The 16,396-nt window shown below is 31.6% G+C and overlaps 1 protein-coding gene across 2 annotated transcripts in view; it reads right to left on the reverse strand.

Moving 5' to 3' along the window:
- Window positions 1–593: 593 nt before the first annotated feature.
- LOC127733978 (protogenin-like) overlaps window positions 594–16,396 on the reverse strand; it is a 63,988-nt gene continuing 48,185 nt past the window's right edge. Inside the window, exons 5-10 of one of the 2 annotated variants that reach the window (XM_052243465.1) lie at window positions 15,707–15,751; window positions 13,700–13,720; window positions 11,782–12,072; window positions 5,433–5,459; window positions 4,379–4,405; window positions 594–1,017 (exon numbers count right to left, since the gene is read on the reverse strand). In XM_052243465.1, the coding sequence (XP_052099425.1) occupies window positions 908–1,017; window positions 4,379–4,405; window positions 5,433–5,459; window positions 11,782–12,072; window positions 13,700–13,720; window positions 15,707–15,751 (521 nt within the window). In that variant the 3' untranslated portion in view covers window positions 594–907. The remainder of the gene's footprint in view (window positions 1,018–4,378; window positions 4,406–5,432; window positions 5,460–11,781; window positions 12,073–13,699; window positions 13,721–15,706; window positions 15,752–16,396) is intronic. The other variant, XM_052243466.1, reaches the window with a different exon arrangement.

A 16,396-nucleotide genomic window follows, 5' to 3' on the forward strand; every position in this document is an offset into this window, starting at 1 on the left:
CGGGAGAGATATCTAGTGGCCCATAGACACATCCAAAACTCGCCAATATATAAGCGTGAACCCCCCTGAAGGGTTCACTCAAAAAATAGGACAGTTAGGCCTATAAGGATCCTGTATTGTATTGTAAGTGCATCAATTTTCTAAATTAAACGACATCCACCCTTTTTACTAAGGTGCAGAACTGTCCAAACATGAAATGGGCGTTGAACGTGTCGAAGTGATCCTCACCCCTTTTTATGTTTAAACACAGGCACCCGACGTCCGGACCCCTCCCCCTTTTTATGTGTAAACACTGGTACCCTTGACACTCTTTGTTTCAACACTTGCCCAATTGTACCGCGATTTCGCGGGCATCTTCTAGTATATTTGTATGTGCAGTTAACCTTAAAAAAACAACACCAAAGATATCAGGATTTAAGTTGTATACGCAGACGCGTGTTTCGTGTTCATAAATAAAACACAACACCGGCACCGGTTGTGCCAAAATACGGCTAAGGAAATAAATACTGCTATCATCCATTTTACATGTATCCTTTCCTTAAGAATAGAATAATCTTACCAGTCAATAACAAATACAAATGAATTGTGTAAAAAGTATTTTTATGAACACAGATGTCAAAACACATGAATAATGAATAATAATTTTACAATAATGAAGATTTAACAATATAACTCCACTACTTCCGATCATTACAATATTCGACAATAAACATAACGATTCAGACGTGCTGTCCACGTGTGTCTACGATATCATTGAGCAGCAGTTTAAAAATGGTATTCGACGGACCCACTCCGTCAATAATGATATGTGTCTTTCATCTTCGGTTATTGCATTGCATCAGTTTAATTGCAGGTGGTTTATTCTTTTGAACACTTCAGTGGTAGAAGTTAGATTTTTCACATCTATTCACGTAATGAACCAAATATGTGTAAACCATGTTGCAGAGACACAAATTACTAAGCAGTTTGCAGTCCATTGAAATAAATAGCAAGGTACTGATGAATCGTTCACAAAACCTAAAAGAGGAATAGGACTATTTTACTATTATATTATGCATACACTAAATGTCTTGGCAGTAGGAAAAATGTATCTATGTTTTGAAAATCTGTACTCAGTTTACTTAGAAAATAAAACAACATGGACTTCAGCTATAAGCTGTAAAAATAAGAATGAAGAGCAATAAATTTCACATTTGGTAATAACGGACCTATGATAACCTTACTGTAGATAGGGGTTTGAAAATTGTTGAAATATGTGAAAAGAATGTTGCAGAGACACACATTACTCATTATTTTGCAGTCCATTGAAATAAATAGCAAGGTTCTTATGCATCGTTCACAAAACCCAAATGAGGAATAGGACTATTTTACTATTATAGTATGTTTACACTAAATGTCATGGCAGTAGGAAATATGTATCCACGTTATGGCAAACCTGTACTAAAACTAAAATGAAGGGCAATAAATTTTACATTTGGTCATAATGCTAAAAAAAATAGAACGAAGAGCAAAAAATTTCACATTTGGTCATAACGGGCCTATGATAAGCTTACTATAAATAGGGATTTGAAAATTGTTGAAAGCCGTATGGTGACCTAGTGTTGCTGCCGTCTACATCAATTTGTCTCTGGTGAATAGTTGTCTCATTGGCAATCATACCGCAGCTCCTTATTTTCACTTTTTTTATACATGTTCAAGTTTCATATTTTATTGTTATATAGGAATTTTTGTTTGTTGCAGATTACATTAATTTACAATATTTTAGACCCGAAAAATTTAATGACTGACATATTATAAAAACCCAAGTCTGTGGTTGAAAATCATAGGTTATCGATGCTTTAGATTTTTTGTGTCGTTTGGTGGTTTAATGTTAGGATTTACGCCGCACACCTCCTAGTATGCATGCAATAAAACAAAAAACCAACAAGTTGCAATAAAAAGGTAATAGTAATAAAATATCATGTGAAATTTAATACTGATATTTTTAGATAGTAGATTTGAAAGAAACAACTTTGGTTGTGCTGTTCCTGATATTTCCCGTTAATTAGTTCCTGTCGGTTTAATATGTCTTTGTTTTAATGTTGTATCGTAAATATATGACCTTTAACCTTATTCAGATAAGAAACAATGTGCTTTTCATATAAAAAATAACATCTTTTGTGATTGTATCTGGGACGATGTTCGCGGGCTTATCACATAACATATTGTTACAAAGGATACAAAGCGTACACTTTCTTGCGCCAGACGCATTTTTTGTCCTCACAAGACTCATCAGTGGCACATTAATCAAAAAGTTGAAAGGCCAAATCAAATGTAAAATTAAAAAGGAGTCAAAAAATAAATTAATCCCGAAACGTTGTACAAAACTTGCTTAACTAGCCGAATAAACTAAATAATATGACGACTATCGTTGTCATTATATGCTTGAATCATTCAATTCCAAATACCTCTTTAGTATAACGATGATATATCTTTTCGTGTTTAAAGATTCACAATGGCTGTTTTCCCTTAACAATGAATAACTGAAAAGGAACAAGTGGGAAATGTTATATTTTAGCTTTAAAATAATTTGATTGAATGTATATTTCCTTATAGTCCTCGATGACTTGCCCATTTCAATAGCATTATAGCAATAATTGATTAGAATTTTTGTTTTTGAATGAAGTGATCGTCTTGATTGGCTTTTTTGAATGACAAAAACATTTCAAAATTTCAAATACTTAAAAATGCTCACAAAGACAACTGTTAAGTTTTGTTTTGTGTTACTCCAAAAATTGTGTTCACACGTTAGCAACAACGAATCCAACATAAAGCAAAAGCATGATTTCGAGGTCAAAAGAAAATGGAAACAAAAGGTTGTGTTTTTTGGAATAAATTCAAGGTTAAGATTTGTTAATTTATGTGGAATAAGACGTAACTCTTTTAATTTATGAAAGTGCATTAAACAAATGCAAAACAACTAAAAATAACAAAAAACAATAAAAATTAAAAGCAAACAAAACATTAGGCAAACAATTCAACGAAAGAAATAAAAATGCAAATACAAATGCAGCTATGACTCGTATTCGTTTAATAAATCTTGTATAAATAAAGGCAACAGTAGTTTACCGCTGTTCAATAGTCATAAATCGATTAAGCGAAAATAAATCCGGTTCAGAAACCAAAACAGAGAGAAACACATCAACTATAAGAGGAATAAAAAACGGAACAACAGAAACACTGAACTGCTACAGAAGTTACATTATCCTTTAAATGTAATGAGAAATATTTTAGTCTGGAAAATATTATATATTTATCAGTTGGAATTTGGCTTTAAACTAACTTTCAGTTTTGAAACTCTTAGAACGGAACTTTGTATCTTTTGCCATTTTTTTAGATTCTGATGCATAGTACCGATTGGCAGTTCAACTCATTTCCAACAGCTTTCTCCAGTTTGATTTATTGTTGTACTTTAACACCATTATCCAAGGTTAGTGGGAGAGTCGGGAGCTCACAAACATGTTCAACCCTGTCGCATTCTTTATGTGCTTGTCCAAAACAAGGAAGACGTAGTCCAGTGTATGGTACTTATTGTTTTTCATTTAGTATATTATATTTAAAATAATAACTTCACGTCCCGATCCAGGATTTTTGCAAGGGGTGTTTATTCCAATAATCTAATATATACGCCCTCTACGCCCTCCCCCTGAATCCGTCACTAAACTTTAAATATTGCTTTTTGTTTTTTTTTCGAATTGCTTCACTTTTTCCATCCCGGGGTTTTATATACCTAGCTATATTGTATAGATTTTGCTCATTGTAGTAAGTCCTACTGTAGTTCTTAACATCCCTGTTCTTTTGTCTTTGATATTAATAGATATTTGTCCGATTGGCAACAGTATCCTATCTCCTTATTGTTATATTAATCATGTAGAAAAAGACAAACAGTCAAACAATAAACATATGTGCATGGTATGTAACAAAGATTACAGGATACCACTCTTCCTCTCTTTCTGTTTGTTTTTTCGTGTGTGTGTGTGTGATATATATTCAAATTCAATATTTTTATAATGACTAATTATAAATATGTTATAAAAAAGTAAGCGTTTTCATTTAAAGCTTTAGTAGTAAATTTGCTTTTAGAATTACGTTTTGCCACACTGAACTGATTAATATTCTTGTCGAGTTTTAATCTTCCCTTCACGTAATTTATCAAATACAATACATGAATTTAGATTTAACGTCAACAATAGCATGCACAGCAAGACACTAACGTATGTGTCAACCACAGACCTGCAAGTCGTTAATTCGATACACGGAAATGCTTCTATGATAATGTAAGATTTCAGCAGGACAACTGCTCTATGAGAACTACATTAACAAGCAATAAAATAAATACCGTGTTCTGATGATGGTAAAAAATCGCCTTTGTAAGCATGAAAAATTAAGAAATTAATAAGAAAAATGATGAATAATGATCAATTTATCAGGAAGTTAATGACACAGAAAGATTGGTAATTAATCCACATAAAAGTAAACTCTTCTGTCCTAAAATAGATATGCTTGTTATAAAAAAAACCCCAATTGTACAAGTATTAAGTTACAGTTTGAAATTATCTATTATTTTATAAGTTCCCTAATATTTTACATGTCTTGATTCTTATATGCAAGCACTGGATCACAGTTCAGTAATCATATATACTGTTTATTAATTCAAGATAATGCAAAGGAACATGAATATATGTTTCAATGTTATTACAGAAAGAAATAACATATACAAAAAGTCATAGTCTGCCTAAACAATTGTTAAAGAAATATACATCGTATGTTTTGTCTTCTGATATTTGATACAATATGATTAAACTTTCTTTAGATTTAGATGACCGTTATGGAATGTCCGTTTCACAGATGATAGCGTAACTACAATTCCGTCCCACTTTCCCCGAATGTGACCTACCGAATTAGACTTATTACCGGGTTTGTACTAACATGAGCAACACGACGGATGCCACATGTGGAACAGGATCTGCTTACCCTTCCGGAGCACCTGAGATCACCCCCAGTTTTGGTGGGGTTCGTGTTGCTCAGTCTTTAGTTTTTTATGTTGTATATTGTGTACTATTGTTTGTCTGTTGGTCCTTTTTAGCCATGGCGTTGTCAGTTTATTTTCGACTAATAAGTTTGAATGTCCCTTTGGTATCTTTCGCCTCTCCTTTAATGTTTTTACTTAAATTTCGTTCTGATCTTATTAAGCTACGTCGTTCTGTTTTCACTTTACATTTAATACATCGAATGAAATTTTCGTTCATAAAGTGAAATATGATCTTAAATCGAAATGTTGTCATATAAACGTTTACATATAAAACAGTAATATTTATTTCTTTGTCAATGATTTTACCAGATGTAGCATAAAAAATTAAAACGACTGTGAATAAAGTTATCAAATTACTCACCACGTTTATCTATAATTGACTTTTCTTCTGAAACATAATAAAAGATAAAAGACACTTCTTGTACATTATACAAATTCTCATTTCCTTGTAGATATTATACATAAACGCACAACTGCACACAACTAGAATGAATAACAATAATATTAATCTATGAACAAATAACAAATAAAAACGAAATCAGTAATGAAAATAAACACAAAACACAATAAATACTAGTAGGTTCACATAAAAAAAAAACCACAGAAATAATAGAGTTGTTAATGAAGTAGATACGTGGATACATAAATATTTGAAAATGTAATTGAATAAATAAATAAATATATATATAAGGTTACAAAAAATACATAAAATGTTTATGTCAGGGATAGTAAGAAAACTAGAAATGCATTATATAGATAGTTAACTATAGCAAAGGAAATTAATTAATGCTGGCTATTTCAGAAACTTAATTTATTTCCTGAAAGAAGTGACTCATATTTTCATCACCCATTACTGTGATTTATTCGATTTTCTTTTCAAAATTTAGGCCGTTGAACTGAATTCATATTGAGATAAATGTTAGGGCTGGCCATTTTTAGGGCAAAGTGGATTTGTTTGAAACAGGAACTCATCTGAAGAAATCTAATTCTTCAAGAGAATATCATTATGAAATTAATACTAATTGTAACAACAAATAATTAAATATTTCAAACGATAAAACATCAAATAGATATGTTTGATTTTTTTTATCCGCACTACTACTACTACTGCTACCACTACTACTTCTACTACTAACACTACTACTACTAACACCACTACTACTATTAGTAGTCTGGTCTTGTTAGATTTAGAACTAGACGGAGAACCTGATATCACCCCAGTTTTTGGTTGGGTTCATGTTGCCTTGTCTATATTGTGTCTGATGTACTGTTGTTTGGTACTTTATTACTTTTTCCATGGCGTCATCAGTTTTTCATCGACTTATCAGTTTGAATATCCCTTTTGTATCTTCCGTTTCTCATGCGAATCACATGTTGAACTCAATTATTGCTTTGTTGAATTTTGATTTTCAATGACGTATTGTTATTTTTCAAATGTCGTCTACATGATTTCAATCTCCGGACTCCTATTTCATATAATGTCCTATATCTGTTTTCTTATGTTTATCCAAACCGTATTAGTATGTTTTCTATTTCAGTTTCCGGTAAAACGAGTGTGTAAAAAGAAATTCAAATGTTTCTCAATTATTTAATAAATAATGTTTTAATATACTGAAGAGTAATTTCAGAAATATATAACATACAATTTCAATTTCAACTAGATATTAATCTTATAAACGAAACAGTAAAAAGTCACTTGTTGGAAATTTAATTGTTAAATTTCAGTCAAAACCAAAGTTAGTTGAAAGAAGACAGAATTTTTTACAACCTAACATATTCAGAATATAGTAAACTTCTTGTTATAGCAAAATACTATATAATATAATATGCTGCGTTATAAGATTTTGAATGTAACAGCTGACAGGTGGATATTGCATAACTAAAGATGTTTCGGTGTCGTTTTAATCAATGGTTTCTGATTTTCGTGACTGGGCAGACTTAATGTTTCAGCGAACGAAATGCTATAGTATTGGAAACAGAAGGTGTGGTTTTCTTGAAGTAGTTTTGACACAGATGGACGACTTCACACTAAAATCTATGACAAACGGGACGATTTCAACTTCCCAATTATCAATTTCCCATTTCTCAGCAGTAACATACCCTCTGCCCCTTCCTATGGTGTTTACATACCTCAGTTGATACGTTATGCTCGTGCATGTTCACACTATACGGACTTCATATACAGGAGTGTGCTCCTTACGCAGAAACTGCTCCAACAAAGTTATGAGGAGGAAAGATTAAAAATAACACTCCGTAAATTTTATTGACACCATGACGAATTGGTTGATCCATACGATGCGTCTTTGTCCAAACTAACTAAGGACATTTTTAACACGTCTTAGATTGTGGTTTGCCATTACGTCGTCTGATCTTTTAAGTACGTGACCTATTCCCGATTGTGACTGTTTTGCTGAGTGTGAATTCGCATTGCTATAAGACGTGTCACGGTATTTTTCTATCAAAAATTCTTGTATTTAGTTTTGATGTTATATTTGTTATTGTCAAATGTCTTAACGTTTGTAGTTGTAATTCTTACTTTTTTCTGTTCTATTCGTGTGTGAGTGTAAAGATAGTTTATCACCCAGTTCATTTATAAGATTTTAGTTTGGGTCAACTGAACTTATACTATGTATTAGGTTTTCAGTTTGATTTAGAAGAAATACCGACATAGCTAGTAGATAATACAATTACTTATCTAATTACTAACACAATTTTATATTAATAAGATTTGTAATTTCATTGTTATTAAATACATATAATATCAGTGTTACAAACCTAATCTTGAACTCTATCCTATTTTTTGGAAATTTTTAGAAATTTACCTGTGACGTCACTTTTGTGCATCGATCTATTCGGCTGACATACAATGCGTTGTTCGGCTGTGCTGTTTTATGTGCTGATCTAGGTTGTTGGTATTCGTTTTTATTCTGTAGTTAGTCACCACTTCGGTGTTGACATTTATATCAATTATATGGTCATTTTTATATTTTATAAATTTACTATTTGCAAAAATATGAATTATTCTAAATACTAAATATTTTCTTATCCCAGGCAGATAACCTAGCCGTTTTTGGCACAACTTTTTGGAATTGTGGGTCATCAATGCTCTCCATCTTTAGACCTGGCACCTTTGATAACTATTAGCTTGTCGTAATGTTTTATTGTATTGTTTATTTGTGTGTTTCTCTGTCCTGTATGTTCTTCCATTTATTTGTATTGTAGTTTTGTCATGTAATGTTGTCATTTTTAGTGTTATATTTAACATTGCCATTAAAGCGGGAGGTTTTGCTAGCAACAAAACCAGGTTCAACCCACCATTTTTTCTTAAAATGTCCTGTACCAAGTCAGGAAAATGGCTATTGTTATCTTATAGTTCGTTTTTGTGTGTGTTGCATTTTAGTGTTTCTGTTGTGTCTTTGTTCTCCTCTTATATTTGATGTGTTTCCCTCAGTTTTAGTTTGTAACCCGGATTTGTTTTTTCTCAATCGATTTATGAATTTCGAACAGCGGTATACTACTGTTGCCTTTATTCAGGTACAAGCACCTGATGGGTGATATTGTTCACAAACAGTAGACAGTGATCTTTTAAACGCTGAAATGTATTTGACATTATTCTTATTGAGCTTTAAAAAGTAAAATCACAAAAATACTGAACTCCGAGGAAAATTCAAAAAGGAAAGTCCCCGATCAAATGGCAAAATCAAAAAAACAAACACATCAAACGAATGGATAACAACTGTCATATTCCTGACTTGGTACAGGCATTTTCTTATGTAGAAAATGGTGGATTGAACCTAGTTTTATAGCTAGCTAAACCTCTCACTTGTATGACAGTCGCATCAAATTCCATTATATTGACAACGATGCGTGAACAAAACAAACAGACACAATAGGTAAAAATGTCAAAAATAGGGGTACAGAGTATGATTATGATTTGCATGATAATACTACTCCGAATGATAATAAGGCAGGTTGTTATTAAAATGGTCTAACACAACTTAATACTGTGCTATTATAGAGTGCAGAAGATCCCATAATAAGAATGTAAAAACGAGTGGTGACGTGTTTGCAAAGATCAATGATCCATAGTACTTCCATTGTGTTTAAAAGATGTTTAATACACGAAAAATACCATTTGTTAATTTCATTAATAAATTTTGTAGAATGGCTTAATGCCGTGCCAGGAGATAGCCGAACTTACAAGTAAATAAGTCTTATAAAATTTTGCAAGGAACAATGATTCCACGTACATTTGTATTTAGAAGATGTTTAAATAGTGTTTTTTCTTAAACTTGAGAAATATATCACTGGTAAATATGATTTATAGATTTTAGTAGAATGGCTTACTATGCATCTGACGTACAATATATTAAGACAACAGTAGTTTACCGATGTTAAAATCTCGTTACTCGATTAGAAAAAAAAAAAAAAAAAATGAAGGTAACAAACAAAAACTGAGTAAATCGGATCAATTCCAAAAGGAGCGAGACCGGGATAACATTCCCTGTTATGCATGCATCACCCGCCATGAGAATTCATACTCAGTAAAACGTTCACAATCGGGGATAGGACACAATCGGTAAAACTACAGACGACTTTACTGGTATCTAAACATCTAAGATCGCCAGATTGAGTTAAGAGGCCGACACATCGTATCGGTCAACCAACTCATGATTTGTGACCATAAACTTATGTGGTGTCCATTTCTGTAGTTTTTCTTAGTTATAACTAATTATAATGTTACCACAAATATAATATGCTGCCCTTAATTATTGAAGACTGAATCACTTATTAGTTTAAAAAATTATTGGATCGCCTGCTAATTATTGAAGACTAAATCACATGTTAGTTTGACTAGATATTGAAGACTGAATCGTCTCTTAGTAGAGCTTATTTTGAAGACTACATCGCCGGTAGTGGGGCTAATTATTGAACAATTAACATCTTGCATTTTAATTATTAAAAACTAAAATTTCTGTAGCTTTTGTTAATAATTAGAGTCATACTCAAATGTAAGTATTGTTATTTTTTTTAAAAGTAAACTTTACGTAAATGCTTTTAATTAATGAAGACTGAAATTTCTTTAATTAGATATAAGAAGATGTGGTATGAGTGCCAATAAGACAACTCTTTATCTAAGTCACAATTGGTATAAGTAAACCATTATAGGTCAATGTACGGCCTTCAACAAGGAGCCTTGGCTCACACTGAACAGCAAGCTATAAAGGGCCCCAAAAATGACTAGTGTCAAACCATTCAAACAGGAAAAACAACGGTATAATCTATATAAAAAACGAGAAACACTTATGAACCACATCAACGAACGACAACCACTGAACATCAGGTTCCTGACTTAGGACAGGTGCAAACAAATGCAACGGATTTAAACGTTTTAATAGGTGCCAACCTTCACCCTATCTGAAACAATAGTTTAACATCACAATATAGAAAGACGCACTATACAATATCAATTGAAATGGCTTAACTCAATCAAAAGACATATTAACAAAAACAAGTGAACATACACTGAATGAATAAATTTGATCTATGACACAATCTAAATACAAAATTAATAAAACAAGGAGGTTAGATGTTTAACAATATCAGAAAGACAACCATAACCATGGACAAAATGCCGCCAAATAAAATAACGTACACAGGTAAATAAAAATAATTTTGTTGTAAGGTATACATGGAGTACGGAAATAATTTTGTTGTTCCTAGTACGAGAACAAAAGTGAAAATTTATCGTCATACTAAACACTTATCAAAAGTGGTATATATAAAAAATAGTGAGAGTAGATATAACACTGAATAAGTAAACATTAAAAAACAAAAATACATTACAAATTGTATCAACAGGTCAAATTAACACGAAAGTACGATTTGAGAGTACTCGCAGTTACTGAAAGCTAGTTAAAAGCCAAAAACAATTAATAATAAAAAATCATGCATCAGAGACTAAAATCAACTAAAAAACATCCCAGGGATTTAGTGTTTTAACGTCATGGACAGTCAAAGAAGACATGACTTGTGCAATGTCAAAATAAAAGTATCGATAGGCAGTAGGATAGTTAGGAGTTAACCTGTATAAAATTTAATAAATATGTATAATGTAATATATATATGGAGTAATCTCTATATAGAAAATGAACGTGGATGTATATTTATACATCCCAAAAAACCGTTTGAAAAGAATACAAATTTAGTTATGTTTTAATCTGCTGATGACAAAATCGATATTTGTGACAATGTAAACTATATTCAAAGATCTAATTACAACATTGGTGACTCCCGCGCTTTTAGTACAATATTACCGTAAAATGTAGGATATGAAATACCGTTTTTAATAAGTTTTCTACAGGTACAGCCAAATTTACTAATCAAATCTTTGTATTTATGAAAGAACTTAGAAAAAGTTTTAAGCAATTTATGTAACGAAATCCCTGACTTAATAATTTACCAGTGATGCATTGATTAAAACTTTTTATTATTGAAGACTTATCTCCTGTCAGTGTTGTAAATATTTGAAAACTATACTTCGTGTTAATATTGTTAAAAACTGACGACTAAACCCCTTTATAGTTTTTTTAAAGTTTGTAGACTACTTCAATTATTGTTAGTCTATAAGTTCGGTAACTATTGTACACCAGATATCTGGTTAGTGTGGCCTAGTAACATAATTCAATCATTGTCATACATGCACTTACCATCTAAGATATGAATTGTTATTTTGGATGTCTTTTCATCTGGCCCTCTACATATATATACCCCCGTATCACTCATTAATGAACGTCTTATTTCTAGTTTACTCAGTAACGTTCTTCTATAAATGTCAACTTCATTATACACCCGTACACGGGGCATATTTTTCTTATCAACTTTAAGTCCATTGATAAACCAGTCAACTCTGTCTGGTGCATGATCTTCACCAGTAGCATTACATGTAAGTAAAATAGTTTGACCTTTGCTCACAAAGTCATTTCCTGATACGTTAACCCCTAAAAAGAAAAAAAGAATTAGCAACCAGCTCAAGAAATCCTTGCATGTTTGATATATTCACACATTTTTGGAAGTAATCATTACTAGATTTTTGGAAAGTTAGGTATTTTGACTGTACTTTTAACTTATTTTTTGACAGTCACATTTGTATTCAATTATGTGTATTTCAATTGATGAATTAGTAAGAAAAAGAAATACAGTAATTGTCCGTAAGTAAATTCGTTGGTTTAAAAGACAAATATCAAAGGATAATTTGAATTTTTTAATTCAGAAATTCCTCAATATAAATCTCCAGTTAAAACGACAGGATATACCAAGGGGACAATTAAAGCATTATAAAATTGAGAGGGAAGAAAACCCGAACAAAACAGACAGTTCCATGGCAAAAAAAAAACAACACCCAACAAACCCCTAAAACACAAACAAACAAAACCACTAAAACACAAACAAATGTCCACAAAATACTACAAAAAAGAAACCCCTCAAGATTGAGAAACACGAACCCAACAAAAACCAGATGTGAACGCACGTGATCTGAAAGGGTAAGCAGTTGCTTCTCCACTAGTCACACCCGCCATGTACATTCTGTTAAAAAAATACGAAGACGAGTCATATCAGCTAATAACTGACCAGACATACCGCATTGATATATACATCTCGTCTAACTGTTAAAAAATCCAATTTCCTGAACATTAAACATTATTTTGTTGTACAATTTTAGAAAAGAAATCACAAGTGAGGATTTTCAACAAGCGCATTTTTTTCTGGCATTTGAGTAACAAATATCGTTTCTCTTCTAAAAACTGATAACTCTTTTAATACATTTATAATGCTAAATAAGTTAAAATAACAATTTATAATTATTTTAGTCCGAAGCGCTCTTTTAGATTTATCTTCAACACTAATGCTCAAAACATATCATTTTAAAGCCAAGGTTGTATAAATATTAAGACGTTGTCCGCGAAGCAAACGAAGCAGTGCAATTGATTACTATTTGTCCAGTTTTGTCCGCTCGCACTGATTTAAATATTGATAAACATGAACAGTATTTGTCAAGGTGTGAAATAATTCACCTTTATAATTATTAAATTGTTTGCTATTAAATTGAAAAACAACTTTGCATTGTCGAACCATTAAGTTATATTTAAGACTCAACTAAATTGTTTATGAAATCAAAATACAAGGACACAAAAGTACAATAATCAAAGAACGCGTTTGTTGTATATAATATGTGTATAGATAAAGTAAAGAGATACAAATGGGGCAATGCAAAATCAATAAATCGAAGTAAGACAGACAACACGATCGTTAAAATGACATAAAGCAGTTCACAAAACAACACACATAAAATTGAGATTGAGTAACAATCACCTATCGAAGAACCGATGATGAACTTGTTTGTTTCGGTAAGGTAAACATTCCCTTCTTTTTGTGGTGGTACTTGTCAATTGCTTATGACACAAAATCATCTGTTGATGAGTCGCATTATGTATAATTATCAATACGCTGTCTAGATTAAATTATCTTGGTAATTGAAAGATATTAAGTATAAAAATAACTGTTATATCAGAGACGAAATCTAACAATTAAGAGTAAGACGGCTAAAATGTGTCATACTATACTTACGTGGTTTTGACAATAGTATATCTGCAATTAAATATATTAAGAATACAAAACCTTACTTTCACAACTATCTTTAAACACAAAATCCTTTTACTCAAGACACGTATTAAGGGACGATAATATCTGATGCTCAAAGAGTTTAGTCAAAGCCTTCATGTGTTTGTTTTTTTTTATGAAATATTCACTTGGACATATATCTTTCTTCTTGGTTACTACATTTGGTATATCAACAGCTTCAATTGAATATTATGTGCTAAACCGTTAAAGTGTAAATTATATACATTTTAATGACGTGTATGTTGATATTGATATATCATTTGAATATGTTTGATTGAACACATATAAAAACCCTCAATGTTGATATAATTATTATTTGCCCTTAGCTTACAAATCTTTCAAAAATCTAAAAGTATACTTTGCTTTCTTGTGTAAAGCTTTTTAAATTTTAATTCAATGGTCAAAAAGATGATATATTAACCGAAAATTAACTTTAATTCAATTACATGTGCAATAGAACAAGACAATATCAAACCTCAAACATTCCAAAGAAGTGTTGTACTACGGTAAACTACTAACTAAATATGGTTACAAACAATTGGAATAATCCCAAGTTTAACTGCTTTGGAAAAAACCTCCCACACACGTATACAATATAATGGTAACTGAAAGGAATGTATCTCCCTCATGAATAGCTCTGATTCCTTGTCTAGGTTTGGCTTTACGTTTGGTTCTTTTTGGTTTTATTAGCTTTTTAACGTTTGTTTTAGGTTTTGGACTTTCAAATATACAGGCCTCGCGCATTACTGGATAGACATTAACTGTCAAAATGTGCATCTGGTGCTATAAAAATGATACCGTTAATGGTATTGTTTTTCTTCATCGATATTTGATTCAAGTATAAGAACGCAATATCTTATGGACTTATAGGCATCCTTCCCTTGCAAACTTTACTTATTTGGCAATCATTTGTAACTTATAATCGTGTGGAAATCTTCGTTTAATTGTCGATAAGAAAATCTATGTATAAATTCATTAGTGTGACCATATTTGACATATGGAAAAAAAATTTAATTTTCATTAAGAGGAGTCCAAATTGTTTTTAATTGCATAAATGACGAATAAATGCATTCAATTAAGGCGACATTAGTTTATCGATATTCATGACACTTTCGAGTATACTTATCGTACTCAGACTCAAAATTTAAACAATCTTTTCACTGGATTTGTTTTTTCGAGTGCACATTGTGTACTCCGAGCACTGAATAAAACATTATGAACAAGAGCCCGGGTGATTCAACAGGGTAAGTGTTTCCTGCAATGCATGCATCAACCGCCATGCCAATTCACATTCACTAAAAAAAATCAATATTCGGAAATAAAACACAATCAGTAAAATTACAGATCAGACGACTTGTATCTTAAGATATAAGACCGCAAAAACAGGCTTTAATACAGTCCGAAGACTTGCCCAAATTGCATAAGCATTTATAATTTGAGTTATTTTTTGTTTTACATCATGGGAGAATGGGTTGCAATATCATGAAAACTATGCTTTAAAGGATAATTTTGTTTTATAATTCAATTCATATAGAACAAAATTAGGGAAATATTATTTGAGTCAATATCAAATTACTTCGCAATTTATTTTGCTGTTTTATTATTATTCAAAAAGATGTCAACCTTCAAACATCTGGAACCATAGAACGTACGTGGGTCGATGCCACTGCTGGATGTTTTCTACCCCAAGAATAGATTACCTAAACAGTATTTGACAAAACTATCGGAATTTTGGGTCCAGAATGCTTTTCAACTTCGTACTTTATAACATTTCTTTTTGTTTGAGCGTCACTAATGAGTCTTTTGTAGAAGAAACGCGCGTCTGACGTACAAAATTATAAGCTTGGTATCTTTGATGAGTTATATGAAGGGTTGCGTTATAAAAAGTCTTTAGTACACATTTGTATTACAGTAATTAAAAAAAAAGATTAACGAGTATTGTAAAAATATTACCGTTTTCATAAGTATAACTTGTCCTAGATAAATTTCTGTATGTTCCTGTCACAAGAGAAATGATAAATTTATACAATGACAAATCAATACAAATATCAGTTGTGTAATGTTTTATTCTTGAAGAGAGTGTTTGCTTTTATATTTATTAAAGTATATCAGATAGCTTCTTTCCAATAATACAAGTTAAACAGACGCTTTAAACCAAATTCATTATTCATAATCTCGTCCTCTTTTCCTCGTAATGAACCCACAGACTTTTTACCAGCCATTAAAACCACAACGGTTACCGCCAGTGAAGCATCATCGTCTTACCCTTCCAGAGCAACGCCGGTTTTTGGTGGGGTTCGTGCTCACAACCGTCAACCTTCATTTAAAATCATTTGTATCTAGTGTCACCTATTTTGCTTTATTCCTCTGCAGTTTTGAGATTAAAAATATGAAGGATGTTGGTAAAGTTAAAAAGATTCTGGGTATCCATACTAATACACCACAATATATGGTTTGAGAAACAAGTGGGAGAAATTTGCAGCACATTCAGGTGAAACTGAGAATATTAAACTTTTTGAAGGAATTACTACAAAACCAAAGCAAGTTATCAATTATATTGTATTAACTATTGTATATATTACATGATACGCATAGATTATCGATGGTATTTCAATCGAGAATGTGTTTCTCAGCTACAATCTC

This window comes from Mytilus californianus, unplaced genomic scaffold, assembly GCF_021869535.1.
Source record: "Mytilus californianus isolate M0D057914Y unplaced genomic scaffold, xbMytCali1.0.p SCAF_3, whole genome shotgun sequence".
Lineage (NCBI taxonomy): Eukaryota > Metazoa > Mollusca > Bivalvia > Mytilida > Mytilidae > Mytilus > Mytilus californianus.